At 32.5% G+C, this 17,509-nt stretch overlaps 2 protein-coding genes across 2 annotated transcripts; both read left to right on the top strand.

The window, feature by feature from the left end:
- The first annotated feature begins 962 nt into the window (after positions 1-962).
- Positions 963-1,415, top strand: LOC138907907 (uncharacterized). The gene has a single exon (XM_070198531.1). The coding sequence runs from the start codon at positions 963-965 to the stop codon at positions 1,413-1,415; it is 453 nt and encodes a 150-aa protein (XP_070054632.1).
- A 13,499-nt stretch (positions 1,416-14,914) lies between these two features.
- Positions 14,915-16,552, top strand: LOC104101902 (alcohol acyltransferase 9). Its single transcript, XM_009609451.4, has one exon. It carries the CDS (start codon positions 15,068-15,070, stop codon positions 16,367-16,369), a length of 1,302 nt encoding a protein of 433 aa, XP_009607746.1. The 5' UTR covers positions 14,915-15,067; the 3' UTR covers positions 16,370-16,552.
- Positions 16,553-17,509: the final 957 nt, after the last annotated feature.

The following is a 17,509-nucleotide window of genomic DNA, read 5'->3' as shown; positions in this document are numbered from 1 at the left end:
AAACGGCCAAATTCACAGTTGGTCGTGATATTGCTTCGTTTTAATGGATTTTATCCGTGCTCTTACTCTTTGGTCTATGAATGGAATTAATAAATATATATTACAGAGTCTAAACATATGGGTGTATATAACTAAGAACTTGTGGTAGTAAATAGTGTCAGCAAAGTGATCTATTTATTTGGAGTCACCCAAAAGATTTTAATATTATATACATGTGAGATTATTCAATACATGTATTGAGAGTTATGATTAATGAACAGTTTTCACCAAAGGGGTCTATTTAGTTGAGTCATTGGAATATTCTCAATGCACCATGCCTAAATTGTTCTTAAAAAGTGTATACTGATATTGGAGGTTTACCTTTTGATACTAGTGACACTAAATTAATTTATGAGATGAGATATTGTGTTTTCACCCAAAGGATGAAACTTAATATCTTAGATTCTCATGTGTGTGTGTGTGTATATATATATATATATATATATATATATATAAAAGATAAGGACAATTTGTTATAAGAGAAGGTTTTGTGTCTCTTTGCTAAAGGAAGGACACAGTGAATACCTTGTACTCTTGGATGATATGGGGAGGAGGTTTTGTATCTCTTGCCTAAAGGTGGGGATACAAATAATGCCTTGGACTCCATGATCTTTTAAAGGGGAGACAGTTGCATCTTCTATCCAAAAGAGCGGCGCAATAGATGTCTCTCACTCTTTTTATTCATACATTCATGCCCGTGATTTTCTCTAACTTTTGTGATATTTGCTTATACAGTTGTTAACAATATGACTACTCAGTTGAATTCCATTGAAACTGTGACTAGTAGCAACTATAAGAAGTGGAAACAAGATGTTGAAATAATGTTAGGTTTGATGAACCTGGACTTTGCATTGACTGAACAGAAACCTACTGAACCTACAACTACTATCACTACTGATGAAAAGGCTAAGTATGAGAAATAGATGAAGGCTAACGAATTGAGCTTTATGATCATGAAGAGATCTATTTCTAATCACATAAAAGGTGCAATTAAGGATAACGAAAATGCAAAAAATTTCTTAAGTGTCATTGGACATAAATTCCTAGATACTGATAAAGCTGAGATAGGTAGCCTAATTGATTCCTTGTCCACTATAAAGTATGAACTTGTAGGTAGTGTCTGTGATCACATCATGAAATTGGTTAACATTTCTACCAAACTAAATAATTTAGGTGTAACCATTACCAATGATTTTTTTGTTCATCAATCCCTAAGGTCCCTTCCTGAGCAGTTTAACCAGCTTAAAACAACATATAATGCACAAAAAGATAAGATGAGTGTTGATGAGCATATTACTGTTTGTGTGGTAGAGGAAGGGAGGATCCAAAAGGAGAAAGTTAAGGACGTAGTGAACCTTGTTAGTTCATCTAGATGAGCTGATTATCCCTCTTATAAAAAAGGTGGACCTAATTTTTATAAAAAGAAATATGGTTAGCCTCATCATCCCGGTGGTAATAGTGGTCATACTAATAATCATGGTGTTAACCAAGGTCAGTCTCATAATTCTCTTGGTCATCAAGCTGTAATTATGAAAGAAATCAAGTGATGGGATTGCAAACAAGTAGGTCATAAGAAAGTTGTTTGTCCTCTGAAAAAGAAACTAGGTAATCTTTTGGCTTTTGTCTGCTTTGAAACTAGTCTTGTTCATCTTTCTTTAAATTCCTAGTAGTTGGATAGTGGTTCAACTGTTCATATAACCAATGACTTGCAGGATCTAGTAAGCAGGCAGAAGGCAACAGAGGATGAAGCCAGTATTGTTATGGGCAATGGACTCAAAGCATAAGTAGAGTTTATAGGGACTGCTATTTTACTTTTTAAAAATAATTCTAGTATCCGTTTAGAAAATACTATTTTTGTACCGTCTATGAGACGGAAATTAGTTCCAGTTTCACTTTTGGACAAAGTTGGTTATTCATTTCAACAAAATAATAGTATTATTAAAATTTTCTACGAATCACATGTTGTTGCTTATGCCTTTTTAAGTGATGGTCTATATCGCTTGAACGTGTTGAACGAATTTTTTTCTTAAATACATGTTGACAATATTGCCCACAAAAGGTCTGCTATGAGTAAAACGTCTTACCTGTTATGGCATAGGCGTCTTGGTCATATTTCTAAAGAAAGAATTGAATGATTGGTAAAGAAAAATATTTTGTGTGTTCTTGATACAAATGATTTTGAAACTTTTGTGGATTGTGTTAAAGGTAAAATGACCAAGATTAAGAGAAAGGGTTCCAGTAGGAGCTCTGAACTCTTAGAAATTATTCATACTGATATTAGTAAACCTTATGTACCTACTTTGATCAATCATATGTATTTTATTACTTTTATTGATGAGTTTTCAAGATACTGTTATATATCTTTTAAAAGAAAAATAAAAAGCACTTGATAAGTTTAAAATTTACAAGACTGAAGTTGAAAAACAACTTGGGAAGTCCATTAAGATAGGAAGGTTTGACCGTGGTGGTGAGTACTATGAAAAATATGATGAGGCTGGGATAGTAGCACAATATACCATGTCAGGTACTCATGAGCAGAATGGTGTGGCTGAAAGACGAAATCGTACTCTCATGGAAATGGTGAGAAGTATGATGTCAAGTACTAGCCTACCTGAGTCTCTTTGGGGTGAAGCCTTAAAAACAACTAGTTATATCCTGAATAGAGTTCCTACAAAATGTGTCTTGAAAACTCTCTTTGAACTATGGACAACCCGAAAACCTAGCTAGAAGTATTTTCACATTTGGGAATGTCCAGCTGAAGTTCATATTTATTCACCCATAGAAAAGAAAACTGATCCTAAAACTATCAGTTATTTTTTTATATGCTATCCTGATCACTCTAGAGCTTTTAGGTTTTTCTGTCCTGGACGTGACACTAGAATAGTTGAATTTATTAATGAAAAATTTCTTAAGTATGATGTTTGTGATTGTGATTGTTCATGTGAAAAGGAAATTGTGTTGAAAGAGACTGAAGTCATTGTCCATGTATCTGTTGTACATGAAAAGATGGTAAACTAACTTATTCATGTGAGGGAGAATCAAGGGAACAATGACGCATATCCCATGGTCCCTGAGCAAAATGAACATAATGAACCACTTCGTCGGTCATAAAGCGAAAGAATATCTACCATCTCTGATGATTTTATCGTACACGTGACTGAAAATCATAGTGCTACTGGAGAGTTGACTAATCCTTTATCATATGCTCAAGCTATTTTCTCTCCATATGTTGATAAATGGCGTGAGGCAATGGAAGATGAAAAAACACAATAGAGTGTGGGAGTTAGTTGAATTTCCTGTAGGTTTTAGGCCTATTGTTTGCAAATAGGTGTTTAAAACTAAAATAGACTCCAAGAAAAATATAGACCGTTATAAAGCAAGGTTAGTTGCTAAGGGTTATACTCAGAAAGAAGATATTAATTATAAAGAAACATTTTCTCTTGTTTCATCTAAGGATGCATTTAGAGTTGTGATGGCTCTTAGGGCTCATTTTGATTTAGAGTTGCACCAGATGGATGCTAAAACTGCTTTCCTGGATGGGAGTCTGCTTGAATAAGTTTACATGGTTCAACCTGAAGGGTATAAAGAAGCTGGTAAAGAACATCTAGTGGGCAAGCTTAACAAATCCATATATGGGCTTAAACAAGCCTCCAAGCAGTGGTACTTGAAATTCGATGAAATTATTATAAAATTTGAATTTGTTGAAAATAAGCTTGATGAATGTGTTTCTCTCAAAATAGAGAATGGTAATTTTATTATTATGGTTCTCTATGACATTCTGCTTGCCACAAATGATTTGGGCTTGATGAATGAGACCAAGTAGTTTTTGTCTAGGTCTTTTGATATGAAAGATTTTAGTGAAACTTCTTTTATTCTTGGAATAGAAATTAAAAGAGATAGGTCACGTTGTTTGTTGGGTTTATCACAAAGTTCATATATTGAGAGTTTTATAAAAATTTTCAATATGCAAGATTGCAAATCTGCTGTTGCACCTATTGTAAAAGAGACAAACTTAACAAGGATCAATGTCTGAAAAATGATGTTGAGAGGAGAACCATGTGCCATATGCAAGTGTTGTTGGTTGTTTGATGTACATACAGGTTTGTACAAGGACTAATGTATCATTTATTATTAATATATTGGGAAGATTTTCTTCTAATCCTGTGTGAGAACATTGGGTGGCTGCAAAGAAAGTGATGAGATATCTACACCGCACCAAAGACTTCATGATTAGGTACAAAAAAATTGATGATCTAGACCTGATGGTTTATTCAGATTCTGATTTTGCAGTTGTCAAGGCACTATGAAATTAACTTTTGGGTATATTTTTATGTTGGCTGGAGGTGTTGTTTCTTGGGAAAGTGAGAAACAAAATTTTGCTGCTACATCTACAATGGAAGCATAATTTATTGCTTGTTTTGATACTGCTTCACGTATTGTCTGGATGAAAAATTTTCTTACTAAAATACAAATTGTGGATTTTATATCTAAGTCTGTGACTATTTTCTATGATAACAATGCAACTGTGTTCTTCTCTCAGAATAACAAGAGAACAAGAGGCTCTAAGCATGTTAGCGTTAAGTTTCTTAAGGTTAGAGACATGGTAAAAGGAGGTGATATATGTATTAAGCATATTAACACAGAATCTATGTTGGCTGATCCTTTGACTAAAGGTCTTAGGCATGTAGTGTTTAGTGAACATGCTCAAAATATGGGTATTTTAGAGTCTTTTTGATGTGCTTTAATCAATGGGAGTTACTTTGTAATTGCAGACTGAGATATTGCTTTTAATAAATTTATTTTATGCAAGCTTGTGTTATTTTATATTTTTTTATGCTTATTGACTAACATGATAATTTATTTTTTATTTTTAATTGGATATTGCATAAACTCATGGTATCTTTGAGTTTTGCTACTTGTTGCCTTGATTACCCCAGGTAAGGCACAAGGGAAACCTCCTGAGGTGATATGATTTTTGTGTCACTTGGAGGCTCCTGAGGCGATATGGTTATAATATCACTTGGAGGATTTTTTCTTTCTAAGAGGTCTGGCTCTGTTCACCTTGATTAGAAAGATAACATGCTTAGCACACATGTTTGATCCATATTGATAAAAATTGTAGCAGAAGTAATCATAGAGAGAATTCATACCTTGAAATGGTGTGATGTCTACTACGATTCATTGTTAGTGTTCTCCATTGAGACTGGATGGATTATTATATGGGTCATTCTATCCTTGGCTATGCGAGTAGTGTGGCCACTATAGTCTAAAATCTTTTTAGAAAATATTTTTCTCAAAACTCAAAAGTTTTAAAATTATTTTCTTGTCCTCAATTAACGTTGGCGTTCAAGTGGGAGAATGTTGGAATTTGGACTTACGTTAATTATTTATAGCCTGAAAGGATAATGATAAATAAAGAGGAATTTATAAAGAATACAACTTAGTTAAAACTTATTTAAATAAGTTACAACTAATTTTAGAAAATTTCATAAAATACAATTTATTTTAAAATCTACAACATTTTGTATCCCTAATATCTCTCTCTTGAGATTCTCTCACTAAAATGTATCCTAATATATCCCTCTTAAGATTCTCTCTCACCTAAACATATCTATCCATATTAATTTTTCCCGATTTATTCTTTGTCTCTTCCATCTCGCTGACATTCTTCTGCCCCTAGTCATCTCCTCCATTTGTGTATAATAGAATAGCTTTTTCAATATGTATATCCATCAAAATCATTAGATGTGAGATTGACATTAGATTAAAATAATAAGATTATTCGTTGTCACAATTGTCCAGGCAAGAACATAACAGAACTTCTCTTCCATCTCTGAAATGCATAACAAGCTCCAAGCACACGCCATATGATTTCTTTAGAAATACTATACCAAATTACTGGAGTTAATTGTAATAGAGCATGAATCATTATGTCAAATTCCTTTATTGCATGTCTTATCACTAAACTTCTCCTCCCACAATTACTATATATAATATATAATTATATATAATATATTATATACTTATATATGTGTTTACAAGATATTATAAATTAAAGGTAGATTGGATTTTTGCAAACTCTTAATTAATGTTTGTAATATATATAAATTAAAGGTATATATATATATATATATATATATATATATATATATATATAACATTGAGAAGATGGTGATGGATATGAGTGTTGGAAAAGCATCAGCAAGAAGTTGAAAAATGTGAAAAATTATAAAAGTGATGAATATGACTATGAACAAACAACAGCTGAAAGCTCTAACCAGGAGATCTACAAAGTCATTTGTACAAGGATATGATATCTCTTAATAGTTGGTTAATTTTTATTTTTTTTTATTTTTTAGCAATGTTGGTTAATTAACATCAAACTAAATGGAGATTTTTTAGGTTTGAATTGATTTAACAATTAGTCAGTTTCCTTAATTGTAGGGATTCTGTCATATTTTGAATACTAATTGTAGATATTTAATTTTATGAAATGAATACAAATATTGTACAAAACGTGATTTCAATTGTAGTTGTATATTATGAAATTTACTCTTATAACATATGTATTTATGAAAATTTTCCATTAATAAAAGGCCTATTATTAAAGATTATGTGTATGGATGAATGAGGCTCAATAATAATTGGCTTGTGATGGGTAGACACTCTTTATAAATAGAAGTCAGCCTCCTTTCCCTAGCTAACAGAAACCCCTAGTGTATTCCGCTTCTTGAATACGTGGTAACGGTAGACATCCCATCAGTCAAGTTCTCCGGGCTGTGAGAACGCGTAACTAATGAATCGTGGAAGTTGGTCTTAGGCTTAATTGTCGTTTCATGTCGCTACTGAATCCATGAAGTTTAACAGTACGCTTCCTTAGACTCTAATTCAAGATTATAATTTTATATTTATGATTGTGTCTTAATCTCTGTTTTATCTACGAATTAATTATCTAACATATATCTGTATTAGTTCTTATTCTTCTTTTAAGAAACTTTACTATTTGACTGTTTTCCGTCTTCCAATATATTATTTTGCTCGATTTTCATAAGCAAATCTGTTTTTGTGTGAATTCCAAATACAGTTAAATATTTTTTGTTATTAGAAAAGCTTCTTAAGAATTTTCTGAACCAATATCGGGCTTTAAATATAGTCTTTAAAAATATTACTCCATCCGTTCACTTTTACACGTTTTGACTTTTCACGCCCCTTAAAAAATAGTACCATGATATCCATATTAATTAATGCATATTTTATTGGATTTGAGAAAATGAGTTGAAATGAGTAATAACTAATAAATACTATGGGTATAACAGGGGAAAAATATCTTCTCTTAATATGCGTAAAGTGACAAGTAAAAATAAAAATCTATTTTTAATATATATGCCAAGTAAAAGTGAACGGGGGAGTAGTATATACAATTTGGAATGGAAATGTTCTCTTGGTTTGTTGCTGATCCCGAGAATAGATCTCGACCATTATACTCAATTCGTTTCAATTTATATGAATTTATTTCCTTTTTAGTTCGTACCAAAAAGAATGACTTATTTCCTTATTTGAAAGAAATTTACCTTTATACAATGATTTATAGCCACACAAAATATATGTGCCTCATTTTATACCACAAATTTAAAAGCCTTCTCTCTTTTCTTAAACTACGTGTCAGTCAAATGAGTTCAACCTGAGTTAGTATATATCTTCTTAAAAGTAAAAGGTCCAACTATGTACGTAAGAATAGAAAGAACTTAACGGGGAAAAGTATAAAACTAATGACATTGTAATCTGGATTATCACTTTTGAGTATTAAACCGTCTCCTTGAAACAATCAAAGGTTAAAAATATGAAAAGTGAAACAGAAGTGGTAAAAAAGATTATGGAGCCACGTACAAGGTAAGGCAAGAAAGAGTGGTGGATTGTCTGGACCATTACCATACACGAGGGCCAAAATAAAGCTCAAAGAGTTCCCCTTATTTCTTTTTTGTCACTTGATATTCAAAATTTATATTGAGATCATATTAAATTTATATTCGTGTCACAAAATTTCATATTAAGTATTAAAGTGTTACGTAATAAAGAAGACTTTATATTCAGGGATCAAATATGATTAAGTTCTCTGATTAAGGATATAAATAAGCAATTATCATTCTACCACAATCTTTATTGGTAATAAATACAATATTCACCCTAACTGCAAATATTCTTATCCTAATATCTCCACCTTTTTTTCCTGCTTTTCTTTGTGTGAAAAGACGCAAAGGTTTAGTCAAATCTAATAGGAGGAGGAGCCAAAAAGAAACAAAGAGACAGCAAAATCAAAAGGATTATGATTTGAGATTTTGAGGAATATGCGTAGTGAACATGCAGTTCGAATACCTTTTCTTTTTGCAAGCATCATCATATTTAATTCATGCATATCCATCTAAAAGTAACCCTATTTTTTTAGTCGTATCTCATCTCTTCTTTAATTTTTGGTTACCTATTCTTGTTCCCACTTGAAATAATAGCTTCTGCTGCCACGGAATATTAGCTCGTTTGGATATAAGAAATTTTTCTTTTTTTCCAACAAAATTTTTCTTTCTTTTCAAATCAGCGTTTGTTCATAAAATTTTTAATTTTTATTTGAAAATGTATTTTGAAATTTTTCGAAATTTTGAAAAACTCCAAAAAGCTGTTTTTCAAAATTTTCACTCAGATTACTCACAAAACTTCAAAAACAATCCAAAATTATATTCATGTTCAAATACAACTCTAATTTTCAAATATTATTTTACTTAAAAAATTTTCACTTTTTTTTTTGGAATTTTACAATTCTTGTCCAAACGCCCACTAAATATGCCTGATGCCCCGCAGATATCTTCGGTTTTTGTACACAGTAATCTAGCCTACCTTACCTACTCGATTTTTTTCTTCTTCAGCTTTACTATTTCCTTAAAATATTTTTACATGAAAAAAGACAAAAATGAAATGGAGTTAATTAAGAAATTTTTGGGAGGACATTTTGAAAATTACAAAAGATATTAGGAATAAGTAGTATCTAATTTTTTTAAATCAAAAGTACTTATAAATTGAAATGTCATAAGTTAGTTGACTCTAACTTATGAGTTTTACTGATTTTGACTTATAGATAGTTTTAGTGTTTACGAAAATGAAATGGTGCAAGTCAACTTAAAATGTTACTCAAACACCCTGTAAATTGTATTCCTAACAAAATTTTCGGTGGAATAATTGACATAACCATTTGATCAACTAACACAAGAACATTATTTGTCTCATGTTGGCCAGATCTGTCATATCTAACTAAAAAATGAATTGGACGTTACGTTTGTCGCAGAATTTTCAAATTCTAAATACACCACTCCTCCTTTTTGTACTCTTGTTTAGAAACAATTCAAGAACATTGAACTTGTTAGCTAGATTATCTGTTATTTAGTACTCAATCATAATATATAAAACCAATGGCAGTGTATGTCTCTTCTGTATAATTAACACTTCATACCACCTAATGCTCCAACATTTATATTCAGATGCCTATCCACCTAAAAATCATTAGCAGCGTGGCTAAATATTTATTTCTCGTTGTTATCATGTAATTTATGAAAATTTCAAAATTCAGACTGATCCAAAATCTATTAAATAGATCTAGCGTTTTCAAATGCTCTAACATATATTCTCTCCGTTCACTTTTACTTGTACAGTATTCTAAAAATAGATTTTCTTTTTTACTTGTCACTTTTAGCATATCAATAGAAGATAATTTCTTTTTTCTGTTATACCAACAATATTAATTTCTCATTTCAAATTATTTTCTCAATTCTATTAAAAATATGTATCAATTAATATGAGTATCATCATAAATTATGCATTTCATTTATTATTTTTTAGGGTGTTCAAAGTCCATAGTGAACAATTAAAAGTAAATGTAGGGAGTATATTCAGCTGCTAATCTACTTGAAGAGCATTAATTAGCAGCGTGGTGAAATGTTTAGTACTTGTTATCATGCAATTTTATAAAACTTAAAAATTTCAGACTGATTCAAAATATTTTAGCACATCAACAAAAAGCATGTCTTTGATAATTGTGCGTTTACTTCTCCTCCAAGTATTTTTCAAAATAAATTACACTGCACACCCACAAATCCTGATTCTATCATTATCCAAATCGTCAACTCTCCTAGTAAAATTGACACAATTTAGTTATAAATATGAAAATATGCTACAATATTTATGTGGCTATAAAATTTTTATGGTCTAAAATATGACATATTATTTGTGTGACTATAAAAGCTTGTCAATAAGAATAAATAAAAATTTGAATTTAATTTTTATTTTCAAATTTAAAAATAAATCATTCTGTTAGAAACAAACTAAAAAAAATAGAGTCAAGTAAACTGTAATGAAGAGTAGCTTATATGCTTCTTTCTTTCTTTCTTTCTTTTTTTCCCCAACTATTGAAGTACTATATAGTATCCATCTTAATTATTTTTCCATTTCCCTCGTAGAATCAATCTTATGGTTACGTGTATTAGTCTTGGAGAATCATATGCAGTTAATTAAGAAGAGTCTCACTTTTTATACAACGAATGTTGGTATATTTACAAGGAAAAACATATCAAAGTCGGATTTTTATCTCAAACTTGTGTACGGGTAAAGTCTGTTACCCCTGATTTTTCGATGAAGAAACGAGGGATAACATGGTTCGACGCTGGCTCGGGTAAAGTCGAGAACGCGCAGAGATCAAAGCCCGGGGGACGAATGATACGTGGGGAATCGGGCATGGCTGAACATGAGAAGAATCAAGCTCAAGCAAAACAAAGAATCGAGGTTAAATTAGACGACGGTTAAAGAGGACGAACGAGGAGCCGAAATATCTGCCATCGACCGGATATTACGGCGTAGATCACGCCCAGAATTGAAACTCCCTTACTATATAAAGGGGAGAGCCTTTTCATTTTTTGGGTCACCGTTAGCACGCATATCAAAACAATAAATTTTCTTTTGTCTTTTAACTATTGTTCAAGTATTATTCCGCTGTTCATTTCTTTAGTTGCAACCGAATTCCATCTCGAGGGCTCGATCGGAACCGGTTTCCACCATTCAAACCTAACGTCATGCTTAATTATTTCATCACATTTGGTTTGATCGTCTTGTTTTCTTTTAATTCAATTATTTATTGTTCTTAGATCATTCATGTTAAATTAGATCATGTATCCTTTAAACCGCGTACAAATTTAATTGTTACTCATTTTAAGGGTAAACAAAACTATATCAATATACTTTGATTCAGTTATATTAAATTGAGATAAAATTAATATGTATTGATATAACTAACTATGATAAAATAATAAAGTATATGTGGAAAATTAAATAAAAAAACACGTAAATGCAGGAGACTTTTGGTTAAAATAATGACGGAAAAATATGTTAGTCTACTGCATAATTTCTAGTATAATTTCTAGAAGGGAGCTAAGGAGAGAGCCTCCAGGAGATTGGATATTGCCTCAAATCTCGACTAAAAGCACGTCAAGGGTGCCGGCTAAACGAATGGAATTTTTAAAAATGAACTTAGGGTTATAAAAATGGCCTTTAGTCAGAGTATCATTATTATGCGAAATTTTTATAGTGGACCAACCTTTGTGATTTTCGAAGATATATAGGAACAGCCAATATCTACTTTAGTCATGTCGCAAATGAAGAATTTGACATGATTTGATCTAATGTCCTTAACTAATTACTTAGAAAGTACTCCTAACATCTTATGTTGGAGTTGTTGATCTTTATTGGTGATTATCAGCTAAAAAATGTGAATATTTTATGTGCAATGATTTGATAGTGATCGATGATAGTAAATTTATTTGTCTTCGGTGTTTATTAATGACAAAATGCGTTTGCTAATAGACTATTATTACTTAATTTTAATTAATATTACTTAATCATAATACATTGATATAGTACGGTATAAACATCGATTGAGGATACGGAGGGATTACAGAGTCCAGTTCTCGTAAGTCACTAGTATCTCCTAGATTTTTGTGTTCTACCTTTTCTCCGTTAACATTTTGAAAATCATAGAGGAGCAAGCCTTTTAAACGTGTCTTTATTTCAGTTGTCCATAGATACATTATTGACATGTAATTTTTATGCGCTTAATTGTGATGATCCGTGTGTTTACGAGATAATTTCTGTTGATTAAGTTGTTTATTTAGTCACTAGTAATTAAGCGAGAGAATTTAACTAATAAATCGTGTTAAAGAAACAATTTAAGTACTCAGCCATTATAATAAGACAAAAGGGGTGGCTATTTATTAAATTGCGTTGGATTCCCTTTATTCGGCACGTCGTTAAGCCAGCTTTATTTTCAACAAGTTTAAGCACACTATTTAATGCATAGATCGACCTCATGTATGCTAGCCGGGAAAGCGCAAGATAAGGTGTCACGACCAAAACAAATCTGATAAGACAATATTCGTCTAGCTGATATAAAATCCAACACACAACTTCTACAGATGAGTTAAGTGATATACATACCTTTCAAAAAAGTAGAACAATTTTTTTGTGAGATATTCCTAATTAAATTCCATTTTTGGGCTCCAATGGATCACTAGGATACAGAATCAGCAAAGTTATAGACAAATTCCCTAGTTTTGCGCCTCATTTCACTAGGCAGTAGTTTGGATCTCTTCTGTTCACCTGTCAAAGCTTGGAAATAGAACTCCTCGTACCCTAATTTAAGCATCCAATAAGTCTTTGCATAGATCAAAGGCTAGGGTAATTAGACTCTATAATTCTAATCGATAACAAGAATATAAAATGCAAATTTGTTTAATTAAACAAAATACTACTCTAATTAGTTGGTTGTTATTAAATCTCAGGTGTGACAATACAAAGGCGTTGGGCGAAAATCTGGAACCGTATGCATATAAGAAACAGAGCCTCCACACAAAAACCAGGCTGGTCCACAGGCTGTCCTTTGGGTATCTCTGCTCATGAGCACATGGCTAATCTGTTGGCAAATGGCGAGATGTGTGTTTTTATCTTTTCTACTGTACCATTGCTGCCATCTCCCCCACGTTCTACTTATTCCTTTGCTCCATCAATCATTCCAATACGCCCCCGCCTCCATTTGTCTCTCCATTTAAAGAACTAAAGCAAATAAGTACAATGGAATGGAAGATTTAAGTTATATACGTTTTAAGTATAATCATTTTTTCCTTAACTCTCTAAGTAGAGTTGATTAATGATTTAAATTTTATGAGTTGTCGATTTTAGGATAGCGACTTCAAAAGCTTATAATTGAGTTTTAAATTTAATTTTTATACATATTTAATGTATTTCTTAACATATATATATATATATATATATATATATGAATTTTAAGATAGTGATCTTAAATACTAGTAGTTGTCTTAATTTTTAGCTGTTCAAAACTGTTATCGATTTTTCTTATTTTAGTAATATTTTTAAATCATAGCGATTTCAGGGGTTCCACTTTTACTATTCTTGCTACTCGTACCATAAAAATCAATATATGAACATATATTTTTCTCAAAATATTTAAAATATTACAACTTCAACTCTTCAATTGATAAAATAAAGGTACCAAATAAAAATGGATAAACAAATTGAGATTGAGAAAGCACTAATTTTGCATCACTAGATAAAGTTTTCCTCTCCCTTTCCCATTCCCACAGACAGCGCATTATTTTATCACATTATTAAAAAACCCTCTACTTTAAGCAACGAAGGAGCACGATCGACGAGATTTGTGGTATAATTTGCAAAATAATTAATCTATTTCAACAAACATTAATTAAGGATAATTTTCCTTTTCATCAGAATTTGTCTCATCTCTTCCTAACCTACCAAGAATTACAACGTAGAAAAAACTCAAGCATGTGCACTTCTTTTTTCTGGTTCCTTTATGTCTATGCCAAAGTTAAGAGAGCTGATTGCATTTGTTACTAGGAGCCCTAGTGATGCAGTATAACTTATTTTTCACGTTAATTTGGTAGTATATGAATCTTTACGTAGCGAAGTTTTTGGAGTGGTTGTGGATAGTGTGCTATAAAACTATATGTATTCCAATATATCCTTATTAATACTTAATCATGTTATATAACTTACAAAAGTTATTAGAATTTAAATATATTCAGCTGATTAAATCTGTGTGGGTGTATATCTTCTACTTTTTTCCCCAAACAATTAACTAATAGTTTAAATTATTGTTATTATATAATATATAGAATCACATTAAACGGGACACAGAAAGAGTAAGCAAAATTAGTTGAAAATTGATGCACTATAATATTGGTAGGACACATCACAAAATTAGTCAGTCGGCTGAAATTAATATCATTCGCTAGCCAAAAAGCATATAATATATATATATATATTATAAACTATTATTTTTTTAAACGATTAAAAATATATATTCTTATATTGTTATCCTGGAATCTTTATTAAAAGGGCGTGTCTTTTCATGGGCCTCGTGGCCATCCCACCGAATAGACAGAAAGGTGAAAGCCGAGCTGTTTCAATTGTTTTCGTAATTCGGTTTTGTTGATTTTTACATAAAGCAATGCGCTATTTAGATTCTTGCACAAATCTTTAAAACACTGGAGTATAAAACTGATTAATGGACTTACATAATTACATAGTTATTTGAATGCATCTCAATTACTTACATTAAATATTTGTCATACACATGTGTTAAATAATTTTACCACCAAAATTTAAATAGAAAAAAAATAAAACATCTAAATTTTTTTGTCTCTTGCTAAAAGTTTCAACCTTTGCCTTTCCCGTTATAAATGGGGTAGCATCACAATAAGCAAAACTATAATGTCCTCCTTTAACTTGAGGTACATAACCCACTCCACTCCATCCTGCCCCCTACTGGGCCACAAAAGACCGTACATGTTAATGCTCTATATATAACCTACCTTTATTAGATACATACATTATGTAATTGCCAATAACTAGCTTTATTCACATAATACATATTGCTCATCACAATAAGTTAGATGCCAAAATGTCAAGCTCTGTTCTTGTAAAAGAAGTTGTTTTAATTACCCCTTCAGAGCCAACCCCAATCCAAATTCTCCCACTTTCTGCTTTAGATTCTCAGCTCTTTTTGCGTTTCACCATCGAATATTTGCTGGTTTACAAGCCATCACGCCATGGGTTAGATAAAGCGGCTACAGTAAACCAAGTCAAGTCCGCACTTGGTCGAGCCCTGGTTCCTTACTACCCTTTAGCCGGAAGAGTCAGGGCTCGAACCAACGGTTCAGGCCTGGAAGTAGTGTGTCGAGCCCAGGGTGCGGCTTTCTTACAAGCCGTCTCCGATCTAACGGCGTCAGAATTCCAAGCAGCTCCTCGGCATAAAACACAGTGGCGGAAGCTCTTGTCGTTACAAGTGGTCGACGTGCTTAAAGGGGCCCCACCATTAGTTGTACAGCTGACGTGGCTCTCCGATTGCTCAGCCACGTTAGCTGTCGGGTTCAATCATTGTCTATGCGATGGAATTGGTAGTTCTGAATTCCTCAACTTATTCGCCGAATTAGCTACTGGTAAGGAAAAATTCACTGATTTAAAGCCCAAACCAGTTTGGGATCGTTATCTCATGGACCCAAAATCATATAAGTACAAGTCATCTACAAGTCATCATCCAGAGTTTAAGAAAGTTCCTGATCTTTGTGGTTTTATTTCTCGATTTAATCAAGAAAGACTCGCACCCACTTCAGTTATATTCGACAAAAGAAGAGTAAACGAATTGAAGAAATTAATATACAGCCAGTCCTCAATATGCACTTCGTTTGAAGTACTCTCAGCTCATATATGGAAAAGTTGGGCCACAGCACTAAACTTACCGACCAACCAAACATTAAAACTACTGTTTACAATCAACATACGGAACAAAGTGAAACCGAGCTTGCCCAGTGGTTACTACGGCAACGGTTTCGTTCTCGGCTGCGCTCAAACTTCAGCTAAAGACTTAGTCGAGAAAGGGCTGGGTTATGCAACTGGGTTAGTGAAAAGAGCAAAAGAAAGAGTGGACGATGAGTACGTTAGAGAAGTGGTGGATACGGTGAGTTCGAACGGAACTAGTCCGGACTCAGTGGGCGTGTTGATAATGTCGCAATGGTCAAGGCTAGGACTAGAGAGAGTTGACATAGGAATGGGAAGGCCAGTTGAAGTAGGGCCAGTTTGCTGTGATAGGTACTGTATATTATTGCCAGTGTATGATCACAAGGATTCGGTGAAGGTAAATGTTGCGGTCCCTGCTACTGCTGTTGAAAAATACTTGCATCTTTTGAAGAGCATCGGCACCTGACAACAAGATTGGACCATATAACTGCAATTTCATGACTTTAGCTCTTTAATGAGGAGAACAGGCCTTTTCTTTTACTTTTTTCCTATTTAATGAGGAGTACGTACTAACATATGTTGACTTTATATATGCATGTATATCCAAGGGAAAAAAGAGAGTAAAAGATGAAACTGTTGACTTTTGAAATTCTTTTGCTTCATATTTGAGCATGGCACTTTCCCTAATTTTCCCTTTTGTATAAAAATTGTATTGCTGGAGCATGAGAAATCTTGGTCCAGCTCAGTAGCTGTAGACAAATTTTTTAACTTGCGAAGGCAAACATGCATATGCTTTAGGAGAGAATAGATGCGATTAGGTTTTACTTTATTTTTATTATTATTCTGTAACTTTACTGTAATAGGGAAAAGGAAACGAAATGCAAACGAGAATTTGCAATTTAAAAGTCCGATAAGGGTGTGATTTGTCCCTCTACTATCATAAGTTTTGTTTACCCTCCGTTTAATTTTTCTATCAAAAATATCCTTACCGTTATACATTAGGTTCATATTTACCCTTTAAACGTTTAAAAGAGTTACATTTGCCCTTCGTTATACTTTAGGATCATATTTACCCCTCTACTCTTCGAAAAGGGTTACATTTGCCTTTCGTTATACTTTCTTGACATATTTATCCTTACAATTATCCGTGTCAGCTCGTCACCCCCCACCCCACCCCAACCCCACACCCCACTCGTCCATCTCTCTTATCCGTGTCAGCTCCATGTTTTTCGAAGAGCGAGAAAATTTTGAACAGTGAGTGAACGAAACTATAGTGTTATCTCTAATTGATTTATTTAATTATTTCACCTTTTGTCTATGTTAATTTGTTTTCCTTTAATACCTAGGAGTTAGGAGACATGAATCACTCAATGATATTTTGAAGTGTTTGTAGAGATACAACTCTGTAAAGTCTAAACTGGGTCAATTGACCATGATTGATTCACGAAAAGCAATCCTGATACGACATTTATGAAGATTGTGCGAAATACAATAGTTATAGCAGCAACAACATATTGACAAACAATAACTTTGAACTCAAAATCACTAATCTAATACAACTCACAATTATTGCAGTAACCAAAGTAAATTACAAGAAGTTGCACAA

This window comes from Nicotiana tomentosiformis, chromosome 3 (genome assembly GCF_000390325.3).
Source record: "Nicotiana tomentosiformis chromosome 3, ASM39032v3, whole genome shotgun sequence".
Classification (NCBI taxonomy): domain Eukaryota; kingdom Viridiplantae; phylum Streptophyta; class Magnoliopsida; order Solanales; family Solanaceae; genus Nicotiana; species Nicotiana tomentosiformis.
Note: the sequence above shows the minus strand (reverse complement) of the source record. Positions and strands in the feature narration are given on the sequence as shown.

Coding starts and splice junctions, on each gene's coding strand:
- LOC138907907 (XM_070198531.1), top strand. CDS start 963: ATGAAGGCTAACGAATTGAGCTTTATGATCATGAAGAGATCTATTTCT.
- LOC104101902 (XM_009609451.4), top strand. CDS start 15,068: ATGTCAAGCTCTGTTCTTGTAAAAGAAGTTGTTTTAATTACCCCTTCA.